At 42.1% G+C, this 12691-nt stretch overlaps 1 protein-coding gene across 14 annotated transcripts in view; it reads right to left on the bottom strand.

Annotated features, from left to right (window-relative positions):
* Positions 1-4283: 4283 nt before the first annotated feature.
* The window catches only part of OSBPL6 (oxysterol binding protein like 6), a 206188-nt gene continuing 197780 nt past the window's right edge, over positions 4284-12691 (bottom strand). For all 14 annotated transcript variants that reach the window (XM_043524752.1, XM_043524755.1, XM_043524757.1 and 11 more), the window contains 5 exons: positions 11873-12017; positions 9106-9250; positions 6843-6969; positions 5981-6103; positions 4284-5057 (listed from right to left, as the gene is read on the bottom strand). In XM_043524752.1, the coding sequence (XP_043380687.1) occupies positions 4949-5057; positions 5981-6103; positions 6843-6969; positions 9106-9250; positions 11873-12017 (649 nt within the window). In that variant the 3' untranslated portion in view covers positions 4284-4948. The remainder of the gene's footprint in view (positions 5058-5980; positions 6104-6842; positions 6970-9105; positions 9251-11872; positions 12018-12691) is intronic.

Genomic DNA, 12691 nt, shown 5'->3' with positions numbered 1-12691 from the left:
ACCTTGACCCTCTGGTACCAATGGCACCGCCATTGCTGGAACTGTCCTCCAAGTTCGAGGGCTTCATTCTCGCCGGCCCCACAACAGAATTCAGAGTCATGGCACAGACCTCCTCACTTGCCCCCTTATGATCCTGGTGCAGACCACGCATGCTCAGAGACCCTTACTACTGGGCACCTTAAGATCCTTACCAAACATGCCCCGCCCTGTCTGTAGCTTCGTACCAGCTGTCCCCAGTGTGCCCTCCGGTGCCCTCTGTGTATGGGAAGGAGGAAGGAGAGATGGAACCGGGACTGCCAGTTCTCACAGTGGCCTGTTCCTTCCCAGATGAGGCACTCATTCCGACCTCTCTGTTCCCACCAGACGACTGCCACCAATATCAGGAACCAATGGCTGGACATCCTCCAACCCCAGGTACCCTCATGGATGGTTCTCCCCATTAACGAGGCTATCCTGCAACCAACTCAGATGATATGACAGACCTCTGTCTCCTGAGCCCCTGACCCGAAGAGAGCAGAGAGATGGTACTTTGTCCCCGCCAAAGGCGTGGAGTTTCTCTTTACTCATCCACCCCTAACTCCTTGGTGGTCTGGCTCTCAACATGAAGGACACCTATTTCCACATCGATATTCACCCAGCCCGTTGCAAGTTCTTCCTCTTCACACTGGGGCACAGCCACTACCATTCCAAGTCCTGCCCTTTGGCACAGTGATGGCTCCACACATATTCACCGAAGTCTTCGCTGTTGTAGCAACACAGATGTGCAGTCTCAGCTACTCTGGTTTCCCTTACCTGGAAGAATGGGTCCTTGTTGCACTTTCCCACCCCCGCCTACTCTCCGCCATCCTCTACTCTCCATGCATCTCTCAGGGTCTGCTTCAACAAGGAGAAGTCAGTCCTCATCCCTACCTAGATGATAGACTTTACTGGGGCCTGGCTCGACTTCATCGCAGCATGGGCCTTCCTTCTGGCTGACCACTTCGCCACCATCATGAATCAAATTGCAGGACTGCGCTGCAGCCCCCGCATCACTATCTGCTGCTGCTTCCCCCTTCTTGGACATCTGACAGCGTGCACCTCAGTTATGCCACATGCCCGTCTTCACATGCGTTGCCTTCAGCTTGGCTCCTCTCTGTCAACAGACCACAATGTGACCACCTGGACAGCAAGATCGTGATTCCCCAGCCGGCACTGCTGTCCTTTATCTGGTGGACCAACTCCACCCACATGCTGGTCAGTACTCCCTTCAAGCCACCCACACCACAAACCAGGCTCACAACAGATGCCTCCCTCACGGGTGGGGGCGCTTTCTAGGCAGCCACACGGCGCACGGCATCTGGATGCCTTGAGAAGCCAGGATGCACTTAAACCTCATAGAACTGCGTTCAGTCTATCTCACCTGCCAGACATTTCTTCCCCACATACGGGCCAAACACATCCAGTTGCTCTCTGACAACACTGCAGTGGTGGTCTACATCAACAAACAGGGCGGGGCAAGAACTCCCTCCCTCTGTCCATCCATCTCTTGAACTAGGGCATCAAACATCAGGTCACAGTCCAGGCTATGTATCTCCCTGGCACCCACCAATGTGCTCAGTAGGATGCTCTACCTGAATCACGAGTGGGAACTGCACGACAACACCCTCTGGTACCTTTTCCATAAGTGGGGCACACTGTGATGGGATCTCTACGCCACTCGTGAGAACCACAAACTTCCGATTTACTGTTCCAGGGGAGCTGTGCAGGAGGACTCGCAGGGCGATGCCCTTTTCCTCCCTGGATGGACTCTCTCCACTCCGCCTTTCCCATATCCCCCTCCCGCAAATCCTACGCAAGATTCGCCGGGATCGAGCCATGTTTTGGCACCGCCAGTTTTGGTTCATGGACCTCCTGAACCTCTCCACCCGAACGTCACCTCACCTCCACACACTACCTGATCTCCTCACACAGGACTGGGGCCAACTCTGACATCCCAAACCTGGCCATCTTCACCTCACAGCTTGGTTTTTGGACAGAGCTTGGAGATAGACAGAGCATGCTCCACCCCTGTGTGACGTATCCTCACCCAGAGAAAGAGGGTATCCACCATAACCTGCTTGTGATGTTATTGACATGAACTGTGACCGTATAGATCATTGTTGCAACCATTGTTGGTCCCCTATAGATGCACGAAACCTTGTATAAAGGAGGTAAAGTAAGGTGTCTATGGAAAGGTTGTAATTTGCTGGTTATGCTTATGCTGATACTACCTCTTACACCTCCTCCAGCTGCTTCTCCCAAGCTCCATCACCTCTTTCTTCTCTGGGTTTGACCCTCATCCATACCCCAAAGTCATCTGAGGTGAGCTGAACAGGCTGGATTTGAATCTTGTTACATATAGCTTGACATTTCTCAAGCGAAAAAAATGTTGCCCATACTGTTCGGGAAGGGGCTGAGGGAACAGAAGAGGAGTCAAAGGACTCATATCTACTGGATTTTTTGTCCTTTCTCTTTCCCTTTTTTTGCCTTTTTAACATTTTTAGTGTGCTGTGGGAGTGCTGAAGCTCTGCTTCAGCTTTGGTGCGGCCTTTTGTGGCTTACCTTTCTCAGGGTCTGGAGCCCTCTGAAGAGGTCTTCCTCATAATCCTCCCGCACTGGGTCCCATTTCCCATGGGGAGGAGGGAATTCTTGTCCAACCCTTCCTGGTTACCTTGGGAGGAAGGGCCCTGCTTCTTTTCCCAGGGTGCTCAGGATCCACTTTAAGACTTGGATGGAGGGACTGGTGGCCCTGCAAGCCTCTCCTCTTTGTTCTGCAAGGGTCTTCTGTTACTTATCCCTGACTCAAGTGGTCAGGGTCCTCCTTGCTTTTAGAGCTTCTCCCTGCTCTGCACTGGGAGTTCTGGTACATTTTTCCCCGGTTGAAGCCACAGTTGCCTTGGTGGGAAGAATACCCCACCTAGCTTTTCGATTAGCAGCCCTCGTCCCTAATGGAATTAGGGTTGGTTGGCTGGGTGCAGGCTGGACACAACTCACTGTCTGCCAAGCCTGGGAAGGCTGCCTCACAAACAGAGCACTGCTTGGCTTTAGCCCTGTGTTTTCTTGGCTGCTCTGCCATGCTTACAGAGCGGCAGAAGAGCCAACAGGGAAACACTGCAGTGGATGCTCAGCGAGGGTTAAACTACTGAAGGTGTAACTGACCCAGGAAGGAGGAGGAAAGGGGAAGAGAAGAACACTGCTCCCCACTGCCCCAAAACTGGGCAGAAACAACTCAAATTGAAAGGTAAGGGTGAGCGCAAGAGAAACCAACACCATCTGCTGCCATGGAGGCAGAGAACCTGGCGGTAAGAAGGAGCAGAGGGATCCTGTCCAGAGCATGAGGCACCAAAACACTGATCTGCCTCCACGAAGCTGCAGAGAGAGAAGAGAAGCCCAGATGTCCAGAACTGTGGGAAAAGCTGAGCTGCAGAAAAAGTAAATATACCATGTATATGCGAAAAGATGTGAGACATGTGTACACACAGAAGTGTCATCAGGACATTCAGAAGATGTATACAGGTAAATGTAATTTACTTAAACACCAGATGCATTAATAGAAGACTAGATCCCATAGTATGGAATAAAAATTTTTATCTAATAAAACTTTCTTTAATAATATTTGCCCTCTGTGGTTATGCATTTCAGTCATTTTTTCAGATAGAAAGTGCCCAGCCTCCTTCCATAGACATTGAACTGTGGCATAAAAACATTTAAGAGTCCTGTTTCTCAATCAAAAACTATAGAATCACTTTATGAAAAACTGTAAAAATTAATTTTGCATAAAAGCTATTTTGACAACACAAAAAGCCATTAACCCAGCATGCATGAGTGCCTCTACCCGTCCCCCAAACAAATTCAGCTAAGAAATTCAAGTTGGGAGCGGACACAGACAAACAGACCAGTAAAGTATAGTGTGCATGATAGAAAGTGCCCGTTATGTTTATAGTGCGATCCAGCACCTGGAGAGAAACCAGAAAACCTCCTATTAAATCCTTCTGTGTTTCTAACACTGTTGCAAAGCTACAGTGAATTCTAATTGTATAAACAGTTATGGGGAAATGTGAGAAAGTGTGAGGCCATGTCAAATCAGTGGCACATATGATAAATATATCACAGCATTACGCATGTTGGATATGAATTTTCTGACTAGCAACCCAGATGCATTTACCAAAACTGTCACAAAGTTAGCTAGTTTTCCTGTTTCAGTCTGATTACATAACCAGCTTCGCAAAGCTAAAGCATGTACAGCAGGTCACTTTCCCTTCTCATCAGTTTAGGTGGATTTTATTTTTAATAATACATGATCGCCAATATTTAGAATATGAATAAAATTTGCCGCTCACACAAGCCTAAGAATACATATTTTAAAATGACTTATTGGATATCTTCATGTTTTGTTTAAGGCATGAACAATGGCATATGAATGGGAACAGCTTCCAGAAAAGCATTATGTCTTTTTGACAAGGCCAGTCCAAGCACATCCCACTAAAGGACTAGCCTCAAGCTGGAAATGATAGACTGTTGTAACACAAGAGTTTTTAACAAAATAAGTTAAAACAAATTTTTTTTTCTTGCATTTTGTTTGTTTGTTGTTACTCTCAATGTCTGTTTTAAGCACCAGTTGCAATTTTGTGTATTACAACCTCTTCTGAACAACTTTGGATAATGTATCTGCTTCCTTTGTTTTGCATTTTAAATACATGAAACTTTAAAGGTTATTTTTAAATGGCTGCTGCAAAATAAAAAGGATCCAAAAGTGGTCAGGGACCTGGTCTAATGCACTTTCGAAAGTCCATTATAAAGATGAATATAAAAGCAAATGGTAGGTTTTCTGTAGACCCACAAACCACATTTAGCTATAAGAAACATATTGTGCATAGTTATTATTTTTTTCTTCAGAGAGTGATATGTTTACTAGATCTACATTCTCAGTTTACCAGAGTATGGGGGTTTCTACTTTACTAAAGCCAGGATCCTTTCGCAGTTCCCAATAGGTGTCATTAGAAACCCAGCTCTCTCTTTGATTGGCATCGATAACTTTTCTGCAAAAGCAAAAAAAGACAAAACAAACCCAGATGAAAATTGTCTTAATAAAGGTTTGATTTAATATTTTAAAAGGATAAAGCATAAACATCAGAGATTTAAAAATAAAACAATTTCATAACCCGTGTTAAAAGTGAAGGCATTTTAGAATATCTAAGGATCCAATTCTACCATCTGATTCATAGAACCCGGCACCCATGTGAAGCCCTATTGACTTCAATGGACTCTGCGTGTGTGTATGTGTCCAACCATGTAGACCAAATTGCAAGATGGGAGCCTGATTTACTTCCACCATTTGTGCTGTTTGTTTCCTTTCTGCATTTCACTCATTTTCTACAATAAAATTATGCCAATCATTTTCACCAGTTAAGGGAATGTTTTAATTAAAACAAAACAAAAACCACACTACCTCTCCCCGCAAAAACAAAACAAAAACCAGAGTAATTACAATTTGAAAAACTACCTTAAAAATTCTGTTCAAGTTGTTTTAAACCTTCTTTCCACCACCACTTTCTTTTTTTAAATTACACAGCTAAATTTAGGACAAAAATGAGTTGATACATTTCCTTTGGTATTTCCTTCTCCACTATTAAGTTTGAGGCACATTGGCAGGGTGATCTGAAGAAATTTTTAAGGCTATTGCCCACGTCTTACTTGTCTTGTGGACTAACTGGGAACGTCAGCTTCCTAGTTTGGTTAGCCAGTATTAAATTAATGTAAAAATATGTTAAAATTGCTTCAGACACGGATCAGAGATCTGAAAATATTTCTTGGAATTGGATTGTTTCCATCTTTTCACTTCTTTATTACACTACCCTGGGCCTGCCTATTTAAGAGACAGATGTCCTCTGCATTGACCTCTTATGTTGGTGGCTGCACAGAAAACAAATTGTAGACTTATTACTGAAATCGCTTTACTCACTTAAAAAATTTTGGTTTGTATTCAATGTTGTTCTCCTCCATGTTCCGCCTTCGACTTCTCTGGAGTTCCTCTATTCTTTGCTTTTCTGTGGCTGCTGCTTCTACATTTCCTTCTTCCAAAAGTCTATACAGATAACAATTGATCTTTTAGTAAATATAAAATCTCATCTTCTGTAAAAGCACATTGTATAACAACATTGCCAGAAAAACATTCATCCCAGAAAACAAGGCCAGAAGCCTAGAAAAGCTATTTGTCCTTGAAAAGAGCTACTGAGTTCTATGCACCAGCTTTAAGGCCATTCAAAAAGTAAAATTATTTAATTTATACTTCAGAATCTGAAATATAATTTCTTAGTCTTGTTTACATTTTCAGCTCCTCAGAGCACGCCTCCTACTCTCTGCACAAACAACAGGATAGGATCCTTCCCTAGCATGCAAGAGAATGATAAGAAACAAGAATCGCTGATATGCTGGCTCACCAGCTACACATGCATGACCTATAGTGAGGCATGTGCATCACTCCAGCTATCATATGATACTGCCAACAGCAAGTACTACCAATGGGCAAACATTGCTTCTATTCATAGGAGTAGGAAAGGACACGCCACAGCATGTATTTGCTGGAACTTTCTGGAATTCTTCCTCTGCCAGAAGAATCCCCATAGCACCAGGATCTCTGTATGCTTCCCTTTCCTGAGCTGGATAAGCCAAGACTTTTACTGTAATATTTAATATTTTCTTTTCTAGCAGAATCTAAGGCATAGCACATATTATAGTGCAGATCTGGGAAAAATTCAATGCTGGGGTTCAAACTCTGCCATAAAACAATCATAAATATTAAACATATAAATGAGCTTTCTTGCCTCTGATCTGGCCTGAATCGTGCATCTGTTGTTGGAAGAATATCTTTCAATACAGGATCTAACTCATTGAGTTCAATAGCGAACCTTGTAAAGCCATAATAACGTTCATAGTGGGTTGGCATGGAGCCTGTATAAACATATTTAAGAAAGAAAAATGCTTATTTTACTATTTTTATAAACACATACACAGAGCCCAATGAATTTATAAAGCTATAATAGACAATAAAATATTTATACATTCTAATTCCTTTATTTGATATAATTTTAAAATGTATCAAATATTATTTTCTAGGTAGAACGTCTTTCATTTAATACGAATGGTAACTTATTACACAGTAGAGTTATTTACATAACAGATCAAGACTTTTAAAATCTTTCTTTGCTTTTGGGAAATATCTGAAATATTTCTTCTTTCAAGTTAAAAATAAATCAGTCTCCACAAAAGCAAATTTACTGGGTCTCCCTCCAAATGTTGGTACCTAAACAGGTTCATAGTGTGTGATTCACCATTGCCCTACGGCTCCTCTCTACCAGTGCCATCAAATTAGAATAGGGACTGTTTACACTCTGTGATGTTATCTGATAAAATATGACCATGTAGATTATGGCTGCCATCACTGTTATATAATTACTACAAATCTTGTACAAAATGTGGCATGTAAGATGTCTATAGAAAGGATATGATTCACTGAATATGATTATGCTATCTTTATTCATGTATCATTTTTGTATTTCAAGTTATGAGTATTGACTCTATAACTGGATTTCAAATGTTTGCTCCTGGGGTAACAGCCACAAGGTATTTAGCCTGCACATCTTGAAGGGACTATTCAAATTAAGTGGCTCATCAAGGAACACTTAACTCACAATGGACCATGGGAGACACCTATCTACACTTAATGGACTTTCCTGCTATGACTAAGCGAAATTATGCAGGGACATGTGACTTGCCCAGGTGACTCCAAACTCCATCTTTTACCTGTAATTTTCCACTAGCTGTGCTAAGAGCTTTGTTTGAAACAATGGATTTCCCTCCACACGTCAGAAGCTATAAAAGGCCCTGGAAACATCTCCTTTTTGCCTCTTTCCTGCTCCAGCCACTTTCCTGCTCAAATCTCTGGATTTATACTAATGGGAGCATTCTAAACAAGGATTTGGAAGCAACCAGAGACTTGACTTAAGCCAGCAGTTTATTTCATCACTGCTACAAGCCCGAACCAAGAACTTTGCAATTATTGTATAGCATTTGATTCCTTTAACCAATTTTAACTCTCACCTTTCTTTCTTTTTTTTTTATAATCAAAGCTTTAGATTTTAGATACTAAAGGATTGGCAATAGCATGATTATTGGGTAGGATATGAGTTATATATTGACCAGGGTGTGTGGCTGGTCCTTCGGGATCAGAAGAACCTTTCATTTGATGAAACTGGTTGTAAGGAACCACTCATCATTAAGTCTAGTGTTTTTGGTGATGATACAAGAACTGGAATGCCTAAGGAAACAGCTGTAATCTGACTTATTGTTAGCCAGTGTGGTGAAACAGAAGTTTACTTTTGTTGCTGGTCTGGTATATCTTAAGGGAAAATAACCACCAGTTTTGGGGTGTATCTGCCCTGTTTCTCAGCAGTTTGTCCTGAATTTGCTGTTCTCAGTTGTGACCCACAAAGGCTCGGCTATACACCCACTTTGCTCTAGAGTAAGGAGGTGCATGGTAATGGTGGTTTGAACCCTCATTGTCTCTTTAAGCAAGTAAGCAATTTTTAAGAAACTTAAGTCAATGGGAACCGCAAGTGCGCACTATCTTTGAAAACCAGACCATTAGGGCAATAAGGGATTGACACGAACCTGTTTCTCCTTTCACTTATACTGGTTTTACACCAATGTAATTCCGTTTAATCCAATCAAGATACCCTGATCTGCACAGGTGTGAGAGGAGGATAAGGCTAACATTTACATTTTCCTTTCTCCAAAATCAAATTATTTCCTCAGATTATGTTTCCAACACGCTAAATACCTGTGACCAGATTTTAGCCTCAGATTTGGGGCAAAATCTAAAAAATGACTCATGAGATGGAGCACACAAACTTTTTAGATACTTTTACATTTATAATAAAAGATACCGATAGCTGCTCTGCCAATTCCTCATTATTTATCTAGCTGTATATTTTGTTTCTCCGTTTGTATTTAAAAAGGGAGGCTAAAAGCAGCTTTTCACGAGACTAAAGCCACCTGAAGGATTTCAGTTGACCAGAATTTTCTTACCTGGTCTCCATATACATTTTGCTGAAGGTGCAACCCCACAGTACAGCCCTTCATGCCACTTTCCAAAGAGGCGATGCACCACCTTTCCTTCTTGGTCCATGACAATCCCTTGGACTTCATTTACATTTGAATTCCAATAATTCACCTGAAAATGTACCAAAGTGAAAAAAGTGAACAAAGTTGATTTCCTTGTCACACTGTATATCACACTATCCCACTGCATACTTCTTCTAAAAATTGTGACACGTAAAAGTCAACTGCGGCCAGATCTTCAACAGAGAAAAATTAGAGGCTATTAATTTCTTGAAATTGAAGACATGCATAAGGATATGACATCTTTGCAATTCTGCTACAAAAATTATCTCAGCAAATCTATACAGAATTAGCTTGCCTAGCAGATGTCTACCCTGTTTAAATTATAAAGTCTTAATGGGCTGTGACTCCATCATTAGGTATCTTTTTCCAGTACCCGGCACATTGTTGGCACCTCAGGAATTAGAATTTAGTCCAATTAAATATTATTTACATTAAAACACAAAACAGAAAATGGCAGCCTGGAACATTCTGGAACAACATAATATGCTGAGCTTTTGTGTTGATCTCTAAAACTAACTAGGAAAAGTTTCCTTGTATACCTCAACATACTTTTAAACAAGTGGATTACAATGAAAAATGTTTGGTTCACAATATTTTATAGATAGTGTGACAGGGTAAGGCCAGAAGGCTATAGGAAAGTAGTGAGAAACAGGTATGTTAGCCCGAGGCTAAACAAATCCCTGTTACCATGGTAACCAAATGGCAGTTGCTCCAGGTTAATCAAGACACCTGGGGCCAATTAAGATCCTTCCAGAAAGCAGTGGAGACAGCTTGGTTGATTAGGACACCTGAAGCCAATCAGGGGTTGGCTGAAACTAGTTAAAAGCCTCCCAGTTAGTCAGGTGGGGGGGGGGAGGCGTGTCAGGAGCTGTAGGAGGAAGTCACGCTGCTGGAGAAACGGAGCAGTACAAACCCTATCAGGCACAAAAAAGGAGGCCGTGAGGTAAGGGTGATGTAGATATTGAGGAAGTGGGGGCTCCTGTGGGGAAATGGCCCAGGGAATTGTACTCGTCCTGTTTCCAAAATGTCAGCTACCAAGTGCTGCTACTATCAGGGTCCCTGTGCTGGAGCCCAGAGTAGAGGGTGCCCTGGGCTCTCCCCCGCAACTAATCACTGAGACTGGGAGACAACAGAGACTGTGCAAGGGAAGATAGCTTCTCCTCACCTCCCTTGCTGGCTTATGATGAAAATGGCTCAGTAGGCTGTGACCCTTGCCTCTAGAGAGAGAAGGGCTACGTGGAGGGCCACAGTGAGCCTCTGAGGCTAGCGTAATCCGCCAGGAAGCGCGGGACCCACTGAGACAAGGTCAGAGCTTTGTCACAATAAGAAAACAACAGAATCATAGAAGTGTAGAACTAGAAGGGACCTCAATAGGTCATCTAGTCCAGTTCCTGGCACTCAAGGCAGGACTAACTAATAACATAACAGAATGTTTCTGCATAAGAATCTATACGTATTACAAATGCTTCTTATCTGCCACTGATGGGTGGTTCCAGATTCTGCATCAAAGTTATCTTTTGTCCCACCTCAATCTACTGCCAATCCCCATAATGATTGCAATTTAAAACAAAGAAAATCGGAATACTAGGTGCATCAACATATATATGTTTACTGAACATAGCAGTATTTTCTGATGAAAATAGCAGTCTGGTTGTTTGTAACAGGGTTCCAGCTCATTTAATTATCTGTGCACACTGGTAATATATAGTCTTTTCACCAGTCAGATTCCTACACCATTCTGTAGTAGAAACAGACCAGCTCCTTAAAGTTAAAAAATCAGATGTATATTTTTTCTCTTCCTAGATGCCTAAGCTGCTGACACTGCCACTCTAAAGACTGACAAATTCTTTGCCCAGATCCTGTTACCTAAATGTGGGGGGGGGGACTACTTTCATCCCACAGCACCCTGTATTTGCTTTCTCTCATTCTCTCCTATGTCCTCCTTTTCTCAGGCATTTCTATTCCCTTCCCTTTTACCTTTAAACAGTCCGGTTCCGAAGCACTGACCAAGTCCTGACCTGAGACAAGCTACAATGCATCAATGCAGCAACTGAGGTGGGCCTTTTGACATTGAAGTGTATGTAGCAACACCAGTGATAATAAACTCATTATTTTAATTATTTTTACAAAAAAATTAAGCTCTAGCAGATCCATCTTACTGTTTTTATACAGAACTATCACCAGGACATATAAATACAATGAAGCAGAACACCATTATTCTAAATAGATAAGAAACTTAGGATCAAATTCAAATTAGAACAGTCTAAATCCAAAGTAACTGCTCTGAAGGACAGAGTTCCTCCTGGTTTTTACTGGCCTAATAGAACAGAATTTGGCCATTTGCATTTTAAAATTAAAAAATAGTAATGTATTGTCAATGATGTGACATCAAATGGGCACAGACACACACTGACATCAAATGGGCTGGTCCAGCAACAACAGAGACATGTTAATACTGGCAGACATCTCAGATCACAATTTAGGTGGAGTTTTGTTATTGAGCTTCTTACCCGATAAGATAGTGGTGATGATACAGAACAGGGAAGAAGGAATTTAGGGGAACAGCAGAAGACTGAGAAGACAGAGGAAACTGTAGCCAGGTCTCGGCTAAGAAAATAGTTCTGCTTACTTTTTGTCATATATTACCGTTGCATGACAAATCATAAGTTACCTTGACAAATGTGAGTTTACAAATACAAACACTGCTTTTTGTGTTTCTGATAGTTATTTCTCCATAATGCTCTATCCATCTCCTTCCACTAAGGATGTTGTGTATGCAGGTGGTGACTTTGTTCCACACGTAGTAATCTCCATACCTGGGAATAACGTTAGTATATAATTGGTAATGTAAATTACATTTCAATATTACTGACAAAAAGTGAAATCCAGCCAGATAATCACATACACAAAATAAGATATCCCTCAAAAACATTTGAATCAGTAGTCTGGCTCATTAAAAGTGTGGCTTCCATACTATTATTCCCCATTATTAATCCTAAATTATTCTATATGGGTGAAATTCACGAGAGGCTCTGTGGACCACTAAAGTCCCGCATTAAAGGCTCAATCCCGGTAGTACTGAACACTTTGGCCCTGATCAGCGACTTCAGTAGGATTAGATTTAAAGTTCAGCATGCTCTACAATGCTGTGGTGGACTACAATGCTGGCGGTTACCATGTATTTCTCTCAGATGCAATGGGAACTAATAAAAGTAAAATAGGTCTGAAATAGAAAGAATAGAGAGGAAGTGGGGAGCAGTAACTCAATGGCATATTGTCCCCTTTCCTGAGAATTCCTCTGGCAACTCCATGCAGTCAGAGCTTCCCCAGTCCTGGGGGTTGGGAGGATGGAGCCAGAGAGCAGATGCTATACATGGCATGCTCCCCTCTGAACCTGTCAGATAGCCAGGCCAACAGATATATGCAGAAGGCAACGTTGATCTTTTGGTATTAGCTTCCACTTTGTGACAAGATGGAGGAAAATGAAGAA

This window comes from Chelonia mydas, chromosome 11, assembly GCF_015237465.2.
Source record: "Chelonia mydas isolate rCheMyd1 chromosome 11, rCheMyd1.pri.v2, whole genome shotgun sequence".
Taxonomy (NCBI): domain Eukaryota; kingdom Metazoa; phylum Chordata; order Testudines; family Cheloniidae; genus Chelonia; species Chelonia mydas.
This window is presented reverse-complemented; position numbering and strand designations above follow the sequence as displayed.